Here is a 14,490-nt window from a genome sequence, read left to right on the forward strand (position 1 = left end):
CCATGTTCTATACCTCTCCATACAGCAGAAGCATTGCCAGTAAACACAGTGTCCACCAAGCTGCCAGAAGGGTAATATTTGGCACACAACAGTCTCGCGACTAGACTTCTAGGGTGCTCAATTAATCTCCACACTTGCTTTGCTAGGAGAGCTTGGTTAAAAGCTCTCATGTCCCTAAAACTCATTCCACCCATAGCTTTGGGCAGTATCATTTTATCCCAAGCAAGCCATGCCATTTTCCTCTTTCCATTCTCCACACCCCACCAGTATTGCCTTATCATGCGAGTCAGGTCATCACAGACTGACATGGGCAATTTAAAAACACTCATGACATATGTAGGTATTGCTTGTGCAACCGCCTTAATAAGAACTTCTTTACTTGCCATGGACATATACCTCTCGCTCCAATCCACTAGCCTCTTACTCAACTTGGCTTGAAGTGGTTCTAATTTACCTTTGCTCATTCTCCCTTCTGGGACTAGAAGACCCAGGTACTTTGGTTCAAATACTTCCTGAGTAACTCCCAATATACTTTTAACTTCATTTGAGATCGTCGTTGGGCAATTGTCCGCAAACAAGATGGAACACTTTGCCGGGTTAATGAGTTGTCCCATAGCCTCCGCATATGTGTTCAACACCCCTTTGACAATTGTCGCTTGGTCAGAACTCTCATGAAAGAAAAGCAATGTATCATCTGCAAACAGAAGATGAGAAATATCCGGAGCTCTTCTACATATCTTCAATTCTTCTAGGCCATCATCATGAATTGCTTTATGTAACAAGGACGATAAAGCATCAGCCACAAAAAGAAATAAAAAGGGTGGCAAAAGATCACCTTGTCGAAGTCCCCTTGTCGGTGTAAACTGGGACAACAATTTCCCATTAAACTTAACTGAATACTTCACTGATTTAACACATTCCATGATACGGCTCACCCATGTGCCAGAGAAGCCCCACTTCAAAAGAGCCTTCTCCAAGAAATCCCAATCCACACGATCATAAGCCTTCGAAAGATCTAACTTGTACGTGCAATAGTTCTGACTTTGATGAGCAGATTGGATATGATGTATACACTCGAAGGCAATTATTGTATTATCAGTGATAAGTCTCCCAGGTATGAAAGCACTTTGGTTCTCCGAAATAAGGTCCGCCAGTAAAGGACGCAGTCAGTCTACCAAACATTTGGAAACAATCTTATATATGACAATACAAAGACTAATAGGTCTAAAATCCTTCAGGTCAGCCGGAGAATTTACCTTAGGGATAAGAACTATAGCCGTGTCATTAATTCCTGCAGGCATCTTCCCGGTTACAAAAAATTCCAGTACAGTTGTTGTAATTTCCTCCTTCAATACGTTCCAGTTATGCTGAAAAAACCTTGCCGGGAAGCCATCCGGTCCCGGCGCCTTAATTGGACCAATTTGGAACAACGCATCCGCCACTTCCTTCTCTGTAAAGGGCGCATCAAGCAAATCATTCATCTATTGTGTAACTTTTGTATCAATGCACCCTAATAGAGCCTCACATGACAAAGTAGGATCCCTGGTGTACAACTCCTGAAAATAAGAGCTGGCCATGCGCTCCATATCACTAGGAACAGAACTCCAAGTACCATCACTTTTACGCAGGCGCCGGATATAATTCTTTCTAGCCCGCCATACTGCCTTTCTATGGAAATAATGTGTGTTCATGTCCCCCTCCTTTAACCAAGCGATGCGCGAGCGTTGATGCCACAACATCTCCTCGCGATACAAAAGTTCGTCCAGAACAAACATCTTTTCTTTGATCACCGCTTTCTCTGCATTATTTAATTGCAAATCCTCTAGTTCTGTTCGCAAGCGTTCAATCTGTTTAGATACATGACCAAAGTGCTCTCGACTCCATTCCTTCAATTCTGTCATAACTGTTTTGAGATTGGCAGCAACCTCTCCTAAGTTGCTAGCTTTCTTTTTAGACCAAGCATTAGCTATTACTCCGGGAAGAGCAGAATGCCTTCCCCACATAATTTCGTATCGTGCACCACTTCTCTCTCGAGTGTCCGGTTCCTGCGGTTCCATCTGGATCAACAACGGCGCATGGTCCGAAACTGGTGACACAGGATGTCACACTCGAGCGGCTGGGAACAAGTCTCTCCAAGCCTCATCCGAACACCCATGGTCTAAACGTACTTGGACGTTCCTATTGTCGAACTGATTGTTATTGTATGTGAAAGGGACTCCCACAAATCCCATATGCATCAACTCGCATACTTCCAAACAATCACAAAATGCCTCCATCTAAGCCGGGCTACACTGTGTACTCGAAAGATGTTCATGCTGCCACATACATTCATTGAAGTCTCCACATACAAGCCACAGATCATTTGAAACCCCTCTCAACCTAGTAAGGTGATCCCACATGATCCTTCTATTCTCCACCCGAGGTTCTCCATAAACGAATGTAACCCGCCATTTTTTATCTATTCCAAGATCAAATACTTGTACATCTATGAATCTTGCACAAGCCTCCAGAACTGTCACCTGGAGCGTCTCCTCCCAAAACAGACCAAGTCCACCACCTTTCCCAACTGAATCAACATCTCGAAAGCCACGGAGCCCAAGTCTCCATCGCAGTTTCTCCACTTTTACAGCAGCCTGTCTCGTCTCGCAGAGAAAGACAAGTCGGGGTGAATTAGCCCTAACAAGGGCCAGTAAGTCATGAACTGTCCGGCGGTTCCCCACGCCCCGGCAGTTCCAAACAAGGTGATTCATTGCTACCGACAGTACTCCTCCAAGGAGCCCGTCGATATGCTAAGATTGTTCTTCTCCTCAAATTGAGTTTTTGCTCTCTTGCTATCTTGGCTGCTTCGGCGCAGCACACCTTCTTGAAACAATCCCAAAACAAAACCAAATCTCTGTCCAGGCTGTCCGGATCAGCGGCACCTGCACGTACTAACCATACAACCACAAGCAGCCACTCCAGCAGGACAACACAACAACGCTAAGACTCTGATGGTCCGCGTATTGGAAAAAACACTAGATGACCTGAAGGAGCCGGCTAGGAAATCGACAAAACGTCCGGGCATGAAGCTGCGTTCATGGACGGGACGGAGAAAAGCAGCCGATTTGATGAAGCAAATTGGCTGGAGATGATTACGATCGCCCTACCGCCATGCGGCCGGAGGGGTCGGAGAAGCGGTGGCGTCGACGCGGCCGCCGAAGTGGCGGCCGGCGGCGGCCGCGCACGCAAGACCTAGATCGCCTTTTTTGTTGCCACAGCCCACATACCGGTTCGCTGATAAACCACACTTCTCCTCAACCATAATTACGTAAGCAACAAATATGAAGACTCTAAGTTTCAGCATCATTTCAACAGATTCGCTCCATAAACATTTGGAGGCTGTCAAATATGACTATTTGGCTAGAGTTGCTCTTAAAAAACAAGACAAGGGTGGAGCCAGATGAAAGAGCTGAAGATGGAGAAGCCTGGTATTTCAAAATCATACGACTACTGGACATTGTAACAAAAAGGCTACGTGGGCTGCCCTGACGCTGTGAACCCACACAGCTTGCTCCGGCCCATCCATCGTCGGCGAGTGACCTGCCGCCCGCCGCCGCCGCCGGCACCCTCCGGCCATTGCCAATCGCCGTCCTAACCACCAATCGCATTTCCTCCCGCGCACGCGAGCGGGCGCCATGGCTGGGCATCTAAGCAAAAAACCATTTCTCATCCTCCTCCAACCCCGCCGCCTGTCCACCACCGCCGCATCTTCCTCGGCCGCCGCGGGAGAACTCGCCCCCGCGTGCGTCGTCAAGGAGATACCCCACGACGATGACCTCGCGGAGGAGTCGCGCAGCCGCCTCGTGCGCGACACCTGCAAGCTGCTCGAGCTCCGGGGCTCGTGGACCCCGAAGCTGGAGGCGCACCTCCGGCACCTGCTTCGGGTGCTCTCCCCGCCGCAGGTCCGCGCCGTGCTCCGCGCGCAGGCGCAGACGGACGCCCGCGCCGCGTTCGAGTTCTTCCGCTGGGCCGACCGCCAGTGGCGCTACCGTCACGCACCGGAGGTGTTCGATGAAATGCTGAGCCTCCTCAGCCACACCAGGCTCCACGACCCCGCCCGGCGCGTCATGCGCCTCATGATCCGCCGCCGCATGAGGCGCGGGACGCAGCAGTTCGCGCACCTCATGCTCTCGTACAGCCGCGCGGGGAAGCTCCGCTCCGCCATGCGCGTGCTCCAACTCATGCAGAAGGACGGGTGCGCACCTGACATATCGATATGCAATGTGACAGTGAATGTGCTTATTTTTGCCGGGCGCATTGACAAGGCAATAGAGTTTGCTGAGCGGATGCGCCGTGTTGGGGTCGAGCCGGATGTAGTCACATACAATTGCCTTATCAAGGGGTTATGTAGTGTGTGGAGGGTTGTTGAGGCGCTAGAGATGATCGGTGTAATGCTGCAAAATGGGTGCCCACCTGATAAGATTACCTATTATACAGCCATGGGCTTCTTGTGCAAGGAGAAGAGGGTGGCAGAGGTGCGGGGTTTGCTTGGGAGGATGAGGAATGATGCGGGTCTATTTCCAGATCAGGTCACATATAACATGCTTATCCATGTGCTTGCAAAGCATGGGCATGCAGATGAGGCGTTGGAGTTCTTGAGGGAGTCAGAGGGGAAAAGGTTCCGTGTTGATGAGGTTGGATATAGTGCAGTTGTGCACTCTTTCTGCGTGAATGGGAGGATGGCTGAGGCAAAGGAGATTGTAAGTGAGATGATCTCAAAAGAATGTCACCCTGACGTTGTGACATATAGCGCAGTTGTTGATGGGTTCTGCCGGATCGGGGAAATTGATCAAGCAAGAAAGATGATGAAGCATATGTATAAGAATGGCTGCAAGCCAAACATAGTCACGCATACTGCACTGTTAAATGGTCTCTGCAAAGCTGGGAAAACTTCAGAGGCTTGGGAATTGCTAAACAACAGTGGAGAGGAATGGTGGACTCCCAGTGATATCACATACAGTGTTGTAATGCATGGGTTTAGAAGAGAAGGGAAACTAAAGGAATCATGTGATGTCGTCGCCCAGATGTTGCAAAAGGGTTTCTTTCCCACTACTGTGGAGATTAACTTACTGATCCATGCGTTATGTAAGGAAGGAAAGCCAGGGGAGGCCAAAGACTTCATGGAGCAGTGCCAAAGCAAAGGTTGTACCATTAATGTTATCAACTTTACTACTGTAATTCATGGATTTTCTCGGCAGGGGGATTTGGAATCAGCACTGTCTTTGTTGGATGACTTGTATCTCAGCAACAGGCATCCAGATGTTGTAACTTATACTGTTGTTGTGAATGCTTTGGGAAAGAAAGGTCGGCTGAAAGAAGCGACAGAGCTTGTGAAGAAAATGCTTAATAGAGGAATTGTCCCTACACTTGTTACATACAGGACAGTGATACATAGGTACTGTGAGAAGGGTACAGTGGAAGAATTACTCGATCTACTGGATAAGATGTTAGCAAGACAAGAGCTTAAGAGTGTATACAATCAGGTCATCGAGAAGCTATGTGCATTAGGTAAAATAAATGAAGCTTACAGTCTCCTCAGCAAGGTACTGAGAACTGCCTCACAGAGAGACGCTCAGACATGCCACATTCTGATGGAGAGTTTTCTTAATAGAGGTCTCGCAGTTCAGTCAAACAATGTGGCGTGCCAGATGTTTCAGAGAAATTTAATTCCTGATATTAAATTGTGTCAAAAAGTTGACAATCAGCTGACCTTAGAGAAACAACAAACTTCTGGAAAGCTTATAGTTAAGTTTTTAGAAAGAGGTCTTCTGAAACAAGAAAAGTAAGCTATTGCTGTCTGACATTTTGATGTATCATGTATTTATTGGCAAGAATGTTTAAGATTTGATCTGATTGTTAGAAACAGATGCATAAATACTGGAAAGCTTACTCACTTTCTTCTACCTAAAACTGACAGATTTTAGTTTTGTGTTCAGTTGGTAACGTTTCATGCTTCATGCTCATACCCCTGCACCTGTCACCAACTTATTCACAACCAGTCAATAGACTGGTAGGTATGGAACCTGAAGGTTAGTTAGCTGCAACTACTGAACAGTACACATGTTCATGCATATATCAGCATCACAAGGGTTTGGTCCATAATGAACTAGACTGAGTGAAACACTTAAGGGGAGGAGACAATGGAGGGAGATGGCGACGCTGCGACGGCGCCGTTGCTGGACTTCATCGATGACCAGTCAGCCGCCTCGGAGGAGCTGCTGCGGCGGGAGCCGGTGCCATTCGACGTGCTGTCGCGGCTGGCATTGTGGGAGGCCGGCAACCTGTGGCGCATCTCATGGGCGTCCATCCTCATCACGCTCTTCAGCTTCACTCTCAGCCTCGTCACGCAGATGTTCGTTGGCCACCTTGGTGAGCTCGAGCTTGCCGGGGCCTCCATCACCAACATCGGCATCCAGGGCCTAGCCTATGGCATCATGGTAACTAGCTGCGCTCGTTCTTGCACTATGTAGTATAGTCCTTTGTGCTGCTTAGAAACGACGTCTTCTCACTTGTATGCGGAATGCAGCTTGGCATGTCGACTGCAGTGCAGACTGTGTGCGGCCAGGCCTACGGTGCGAGGAGGTACAGGGCGATGGGTGTTGTTTGCCAGAGAGCGCTCGTCCTCCAGTTTGTGACGGCCGTCGCCATAGCTTTCTTCTACTGGTACTCTGGCCCATTCCTGCAGCTCATTGGGCAGGCTGAGGACGTGGCTGTGGCAGGGCAGCTGTATGCTCGTGGGCTGGTGCCACAGCTGCTCGCGTTTGCACTCTTCTGCCCGATGCAGAGGTTCCTGCAGGCTCAGAACATCGTCAACCCCGTAGCGTACATGGTGCTTGCTGTGCTGGTCTTCCACATCTTCATCTCATGGCTCGCTGTGTTCGTGCTCAGCTTTGGCCTTCTCGGTGCGGCTCTGACTCTGAGCTTCTCTTGGTGGGTGCTCGTGGCGTTGACCTGGGCGTACATCATCTGGAGCCCAGCTTGTAAGGAGACGTGGACTGGGCTGTCCATGCTTGCTTTCAGAGGCCTCTGGGGATACGCCAAGCTCGCCTTCGCGTCGGCTGTTATGCTAGCGTGAGTAAATTTATCAGCCATTTCTAGTTAACTGTTTGGTAGTTCTTGCTTGTTTATGTCTTGCGTTGTTGTGTTCTTTGTCAGGTTGGAGGTCTGGTACGTGCAAGGATTTGTGCTTCTGACTGGCTTCCTCCCCAACTCAGAGATTGCTCTTGATTCACTCTCTATCTGGTACGCCACTCCATGATTCAGCCCAAGTTTAATGTCTGATCGTATCTTCATATTCACACATAAGACATAACATGCATCGCTATCTCTTTGACTTGTTTCAGCATCAACTACTGGAACTGGGACTTCCAAATCATGCTTGGTTTGAGCTATGCGGCCAGGTCAGTGCAAATGAACGAGACCTACCAGGATGTATACCCATTTTTCCCGTGCTGATCAAACATTTGCATCAATGTATTGTGCAGCATTCGCGTCAGCAACGAGCTTGGCGCTGGCCATCCAAAGGTCGCGAGGTTGTCGGTCATGGTGGTCGTCATGGCGAGCATCGCCTTCAGCATTCTCGCCACGATTGTAGTCATGGCCCTTAGGTACCCGCTGAGCACCCTCTACACAAGTAGCACGACGGTGATCGAGGCCGTCATCGCTCTGATGCCATTGCTGGCCATCAGCATCTTCTTGAATGGGATCCAGCCAATCCTCTCAGGTACACCTGAAATTTTGTCAGAGATCATACAGTACCTAGTTTGCATTGACCAAAGGAACTAAACTCCTGGAATCTCTGCAGGAGTCGCGGTCGGGAGCGGGTGGCAGGTCATAGTTGCCTATGTCAACGTCGGGGCTTACTACATCATTGGGCTGCCGATTGGATGCGTCCTAGGGTTCAAAACAAGCCTGGGAGCAGCTGTAAGCTAATTAGCTTCCCACCCTAATTTCATCTTCAGTTAGTTAACCTCTATCTTGCAACATATTTTTCCAGAGGTCTGATGATCAGTTGCATCTGTTTGTGGTAATTCAGGGGATCTGGTGGGGCTTGATCATAGGGGTCGCGATCCAGACGGTGGCTCTGATCGTCATCACGGCCAGGACCAACTGGGATAGCGAGGTGGGCTCGCTCTCCTCCCATTCCATGCATGATTATTTCAGCTGAATCTTCTGTTTCTCCCTGTGCTCATGGCAATGACACGGCTATGTCATGTATGTGCTTAGGTTGAGAAGGTGATCCAGCGACTGCGGCGCACCGCGGCAGACGAGGGCGGCGTGCTGGTGGTCGATGATGACGACGTCTGATGACCGGTTGGGGGCTCTGTTTGACGACCATTGTTTGCAAGGAGCACTGTCCGGGAGTAGTAGCTAGGTGCCGAACTTTACCAAGTGGCTATAGTGCCTTTCGGTTTGTGCAATAAGTTGAAACTCAGATGATGGACTTGTAGTAGTTAAATGGTTAATTATCCCTGGCTGCTGGACAAGAAATGGTTTGATTTCTTTGAGCTCTTACACTTTGATGATGCCCCCAGATTATTGAGGTCGATATGGACCCTGCTGGTCAGCCTGAGGTGGTGCCATGGGCCCCGTTTGTCAGCACCAGCATGTTGTGGGCTGGTGGTTTTTTTGTCTGTACGGAATCCGCTACATTTTTCTTGAATGTTCATAGGACATGTGTCTACAATCCCTAGAAATTTCAGATCCGAAATCAAAATACATATGAAAAAACCAAAAGAAAAATCTGCATGAATGAATAGTGTTTGAAAAAGACAAGCACGAAATTACACTATTCACACCTGAATCGTGTCTTCGAATTTGATTCGGGACGCCGTCATCGTCTGATCTGGGCAACCGGACCTTGGGTATTCCAGTAGAACAGTGGATTGATTCTATCACACAATTACAACATGGTACAGCAGGTTTACATAGTGGAGAAGCCCGGAGAGGTAGGCACGCAGGCCTGGGCTGCGGTTAAGATCCTAGAAACTAGGGCTGGACGTGCTAGATGTGCCATACTGTTACAACACAAGAGTTACATGTTAACACCCCCCTCAACTGGGACGCCATTGGGTAGGATGTTCAAGCTGGATCGAAACTCGATAAACACCAAGGATGGTAGCCCTTTAGTGAAGACATCCGCGAACTGTGAGCTGGATGGTACGTGAAGCACACGGGCCTCACCAAGAGCGACGCGGTCGCGCACAAAATGTAGATCAATCTCAATGTGTTTTGTGCGTTGATGCTGTACCGGATTGGAGGCAAGGTATGACGCACTGACGTTGTCACAGTAGATGATAGTCGCGCGTGATGGTGGTCGCCGAAGTTCATGAAGCAACTGGCGGACCCAGCAGGACTCGGCAACGCAGTTGGCCACACCTCGATATTCAGCCTCGGCGCTGGATCGGGAGACTGTAGGCTGGCGTTTGGAGGACCAAGAGATCAAGTTCTGCCCGAGAAAGACGCAAAATCCTGAGGTAGATTTGCGTGTGTCCGGGCAACCGGCCCAGTCGGCATCGGTATAAGCAAGAAGATCCAAGGAGGAAGACCGATAGAACTGGAGACCGTTGTGAGAAGTGTCGCGAGGTAGCGTAGAATACGTTTGACTAAGAGCATGTGGGACTCCCGTGGTTCATGCATGAAGAGGCAAATTTGTTGGACGGCGTAGGAGATGTCCGGGCCGAGTGAGTGTGAGGTATTGGAGAGCACCAGCGATGCTCCTGTAGGCAGTGGGATTGGTGAGCAGTGGACTAGCACTAGCGGATAGTTTGGACGTGGTGTCGATGGGGTGGACACGGGTTTACAGTTCAACATGTTGGCGCGTTGGAGAAGCTCAAGCGTGTACTGTTGCTGGTTCAAGAACAAGCCGGCTGCGTTGGGTGTCACATAGATGCCAAGGAAATGATGGAGATCACCCAAGTCAGACATGGAGAACTCCCGTTTGAGGGAGTTGATGACGTAGTGGAGAGTGGTAGGCGTGCTAGCGGTCAAAATGATGTTGTCCACGTAGACCAATAATTAAGCAATGGAGGATCCATGAGTGAGAATGAACAAAGAGGAGTCACTTTTGGAGGCATGAAAACCAAGGGTGAGGAGAAAGGTTTGAAAGCGATGAAACCACGTGCGGGGAGCCTGCTTAAGGCCATAGAGGGACTTACGGAGGAGGCAAACGTGATCCGGATGAGAGGGATGGAGGAAGCCAGCCGGTTGGGCACAATAGACAGTCTCCTTGAGATCCCCATGAAGAAATGCGTTTTCACATCAAGTTGATGAATTGGCCAGGAGCTTGACACGACGATGCTCAAGACCACCCGGATGGTGGCCGGTTTTACCACGGGGCTGAATGTTTCCCCATAGTCCACACCCTCCTTTTGTGTGAACCCGCGAACGACCCATCGCGCCTTTTAGCGAGCCAATGTACCGTCAGTGTTGAACTTGTGGCGAAATATCCATTTGCCCGTGACCACGTTGACACCTGCAGGTTTGGGAACCAAAGACCAAGTCGAATTCTTCATTAGAGCATTAAATTTGTCACGCATTGCTTGTAGCCAGTTGGGGTCTTTGAGGGCGGAGTGATAGGTGGGGGGAATGGGTGAGATGGTAGAAGACATGGCATCAGCTAGAAATAAGAGCCGGGGTTGACAGAAACTGGTTTTGGCTCGAGTTCGCATTTTATGAGAGTTAACAGGAGGTGCAACAGGGAGTGCACGAGGCGGGATTGGTAGAGCCGTGGTATTGGTTGACATGGAAAACGAGGGAGATTTGGTGGGGCTCTGGGTGGGAGAATCGGTAGTGGGCGCGGGATCCGGAGTGGATGCGATGTCAGATGCGGCAGGCGAGCGATCCGAGGCGGATGGCGGGGCAGGCACGGGATCCTGAGGTGACGGGGGGTGGGAGCCGCGTGTGGGAGACCGAGGCAGGTGGGGCTGGCCGTTGGATGGTGGACGCGTGGTGGTGGGGGCGGAGTGGTAGGGTGAGTGGGTTGGCGGGATTGGTGGAGACCGAATCTGGCCTGGGTGGTCGGGTGGGTGGGATCCGTCCGAGGTAGGTGGGTCGTTGGGATTGGGAAAAGGGCAGATCTGCAGTGGGAGACGGCCGGGATTTTCTGTGGCAAGGGAGGGGGGGGGGCGCAGGTGGAGTTGGCTCGTATGGAAAGGTGGACTCGTAAAAAATAACATGATGAAACACAATAACGTGGCGAGACGCGAGGTCATAGCATCGATAGCCTTTGTGTTCTAGTGGATAACCGAGAAAAACACACCGTGTAGAGCATGGAGCAAGCTTGTGGGGTGCCATGGCGTAGAGGGCAGCCAAAAACGCGTAAATGATCATAGGTCGGGTGAATGCCATGAAGGAGAAAGTATGGAGTGGAGTAGTGAACCGCACGAGATGGTCGACGATTAAGGAGGTAGGTGGCGGTGTGGAGGGCTTCAACCCAAAATGGTGGTGGCAAGCTGGCTTGGATGAGGAGGGTACGAACAATGTCGTTGGTGGCTCGGAGAAGGCGTTCGGCTTTGCCATTTTGCGGGGAGGTGTGTGGACAGGAAAAGCGATAGACAATGCCATTTGTGGAGAAGAAGGTACAAAGAGAAGAGTTAATGAATTCGCCGCCGTTATCGCATTGGAGAGCTTTAATGATAACGTTGTATTGAGTTTTGACGTAGGAGAAGAAGCGTTGGAGCGTGAGGGACGTGTCCGATTTTTTACGTAGCGGAAAGGACCACGAAAAATGGGAGAAATCATCAAGTATGATCAAGTAATATTGGTAGCCAGAAAAACTCACAACGGGAGACATCCACAAGTCACAATGTATTAACTCGAAGGGTGCATACGTGCGGCTAGTAGAAGTGGGAAAAGAGAGCCATGGTTGTCGCCCAAGTTGACATGCACTACATGGGGCAGATGAGGGTTTATTACAAGGGAGAAGAAATTCATGTGATAACGAACTAAGAGACTGAACACTGGGGTGGCTGAGCCTACGATGCCACACATCACCGAAAGAAGCTTGAACGGAGAAAGCGGCACGCCACGTCTTGTTATTGCTGATGAAGGGGTAGAGGTCGCCGGAGCTAGCGGAGATCATGATTACTTTCCTGGTGCGAAGGTCCTTCACGAGAAAACCAAATGGGTAAAACTCTATAGAGCAAGAATTATCTTTGGTAAATTGACGAACAAAGATGAAGCTAGTGGTGACATTAGTGGAGAAGAGAATGTTGCGTAAATGAAAGTTATGGGGTGATAGAGTGGTGGAGCCGATGGAATGGATGGGCATGTGAGAACCGTTGCCTACAACAATGCTTGAAAAATTATGCTTTAATGAAGAAGACGAGTTTGTGAGGTTACCAGAGTTGCCAGTCACGTGGTTGGAGGCGCCACTGTCGAGGTACCATTCGTTCGGTGCAGTGCCGTAGTTGGGGAAGCCGTGGGCGCTGTAGGCGGCGTTCAACATGGTGAGATGATCCCAAGAGGGTTGAGGTGGCTGGTACGGCGCCGGGGCGGAGTAAGGCTGGTACTGCATGGGGTAGGCCTGGGCATGCGAGCCAGGACAGGGGCCGAGGACACCCGCGGCGTTTGGAGGAACCCAGCCAGGACAAGGCGGCGGCAAGGCCATCCCATACGGAGCGAAGAAGCCCGTGTACGGAGAGAAGGGCGGGGCAGCGCCGCGGCCTTGGTCGCCGCGCCCGCGGCCACGTCCACGGCCGCGTCCGCGACCGTGCTCACCACGATCACCACCATCAGGTTGACGCGAGTTGTAGCCGCGCCCGTTGTCGCGGTCGTTGGAGCGCTCCTGGGGACGATCACCATGATCACCGGAGCGAGAGCCGGAGCCGCTGGCCCCGGAGGAACCGCCAGGGGGAGCACTGCTCCCGTGGACAGCGAGGACCATGGCGCCAGCCTCGGCGGCGCGCTGGGCGAGGTTCTCCTCGGCGAGTTTGACCCGTGAAAAGACCGTCTCGAACGGCGGCAGAGGGACGGTGTCACCCAAGATGACGCGGATGTTGTTGAGGCGTTGGTCGAGGCCGTGGAGGAACTGGGTGGTGAGGTCGACCTCGGTGACCGCGTGGTCGATGTCGACGAGACCGGCGGTGAGCAGCTTCATGCGGCGCGCGTACTCGTCAACCGAGAGATCCCCCTGTTTGAGGTTGCGGTACTGCCTGTTCAGCATCATGTACTGGGCGGCGTGATTGGAGAGGAAGTAGTCGTGGATCCGCGTCCAAAGCGCGTGGGTGTTGGTGGTGCCGATCACATGATCAACGAGGGTGTCCGCGAGGGTGGAATACATCCAGAGAACGACATGAGTGTCGAGTTCGAGGTCCTGGGCGTCGGCGTTGGGGGGAGCTGGGTGCTCGATGAGGTAGGTGATGCCGTAGCGGACGAGAACCATGAGGAAGAAGGTCTTACACTTGTGGTAGTTGTGTTCGGCAGGATTGAGAAGGAATTTTATGTGGTTTGAGATGTGATCTTGGAAGATAGGGTTTTTGGCAGGGGGCGCCGGCGGCGGGGGCGCAGAGGAGGAGAAGACGGGGGCGAATTGGGAGCCGGTGTGGGGGGTGATACCGAAGAAGGAGGATGGGAGAGTGCCGAAGACGAACGAAGTTGAGGTGGCAGGGCCGGTGGCCGGGGTGGTGCCAGCAGCGGGGGCGGCCGAGGTGCCGGAGGTGGAGCTGGTTGTAGCGGAGAAGGAGGAGCCGGGGGTGTCGGCCATGGCGAGGACCCAGTGTTTGATACCAAGTAGAATAGTGGATTGATTCTATCACACAATTACAACATGGTACAACAGGTTTACATAGAGGAGAAGCCCGGAGAGATAGGCACACAGGCCTAGGCTGCGGTTAAGATCCTAGAAACTATAGGGCTATACGTGCTAGACGTGCCAGACTGTTACAACACAAGAGTTACATGTTAACAATTCCCTGGTGCTCGAAGAGGGACACAGACGAAAGGCCATGGCACCGCATCCAAGAAGGTTATGACATCCGCAAGTGTCACCTCTAGCAACATCGGTAAGGCGAGAAGGGATTTCGCCCTGCCTTTGACAACTCTTCAGTTATCTAGACATGTCAATCCTACAATCATGAGTTTGATTTGTCATAGATCACTTGACGTGTACAATTCGCTATGACTTAGATAGTAGGGTAATTGAATAAGGGCTGTCTAACAAAACCGTCTCTAAAGCTATGGTGTGTACCAGTCTCAATTGTCTTTACGGAAGAGAGTGTAATATGTGGTTGACGTGAGGTTAGCGCAGTTAGCTCGGACGGACCTGCATTTCAATGGTTTTCCGACTGGCGGCACCCTCATGCTTCATTGACATGCTAATGGCATATTGTGATAAAATTGTTTCAGTGGTTCGCCGAGTTCAATGTTGCTTCATCGAGTAGTTTTTGTAATCGACATATTTATGATTTTCGTGTAGTGGAAGTAGACTCTACAACTACAACATTACAAGTT

The 14,490-nt window shown here is 50.8% G+C and overlaps 3 protein-coding genes across 5 annotated transcripts; 2 read left to right on the forward strand and 1 right to left on the reverse strand.

The window, feature by feature from the left end:
• The first annotated feature begins 3,475 nt into the window (after window positions 1-3,475).
• Window positions 3,476-6,186, forward strand: LOC125531020 (uncharacterized). Of its 2 annotated transcripts, XR_015602612.1 has the most exons (3): window positions 3,476-5,821; window positions 5,976-6,068; window positions 6,150-6,186. XR_015602612.1 is itself a non-coding variant. In XM_087521551.1 (1 exon), exon 1 carries the CDS (start codon window positions 3,675-3,677, stop codon window positions 5,823-5,825), a length of 2,151 nt encoding a protein of 716 aa, XP_087377677.1. In that variant the 5' UTR covers window positions 3,476-3,674. The 2 variants fall into 2 exon arrangements, 1 of the variants encoding a protein (XP_087377677.1); XM_087521551.1 differs by lacking the exons at window positions 5,976-6,068; window positions 6,150-6,186 and having other exon boundaries at window positions 3,476-5,825.
• On the forward strand, window positions 5,939-8,555 carry LOC125531021 (protein DETOXIFICATION 41). 2 transcript variants are annotated; one of them, XM_048695425.2, is made up of 9 exons: window positions 5,939-6,068; window positions 6,150-6,476; window positions 6,566-7,110; window positions 7,195-7,281; window positions 7,383-7,439; window positions 7,524-7,762; window positions 7,844-7,962; window positions 8,075-8,161; window positions 8,266-8,555. In XM_048695425.2, exons 2-9 carry the CDS (start codon window positions 6,180-6,182, stop codon window positions 8,344-8,346), a joined length of 1,512 nt encoding a protein of 503 aa, XP_048551382.1. In that variant the 5' UTR covers window positions 5,939-6,068; window positions 6,150-6,179; the 3' UTR covers window positions 8,347-8,555. The 2 variants fall into 2 exon arrangements, with proteins under 2 accessions (XP_048551382.1, XP_048551381.1); XM_048695424.2 differs by having other exon boundaries at window positions 5,982-6,068; window positions 6,169-6,476.
• A 1,887-nt stretch (window positions 8,556-10,442) lies between these two features.
• On the reverse strand, window positions 10,443-13,744 carry LOC147972618 (uncharacterized). The gene is made up of 2 exons (XM_087524408.1): window positions 12,382-13,744; window positions 10,443-10,513 (listed from the first exon to the last, which is right to left on the reverse strand). The coding sequence occupies exons 1-2, from the start codon at window positions 13,742-13,744 to the stop codon at window positions 10,443-10,445; spliced, it is 1,434 nt and encodes a 477-aa protein (XP_087380534.1).
• Between the last annotated feature and the right edge of the window lie 746 nt (window positions 13,745-14,490).

Source organism: Triticum urartu, chromosome 5A (assembly GCF_056163025.1).
Source record: "Triticum urartu cultivar PI428250 chromosome 5A, HENAU_Tu73, whole genome shotgun sequence".
In the NCBI taxonomy this organism is placed as follows: Eukaryota; Viridiplantae; Streptophyta; class Magnoliopsida; order Poales; family Poaceae; genus Triticum; species Triticum urartu.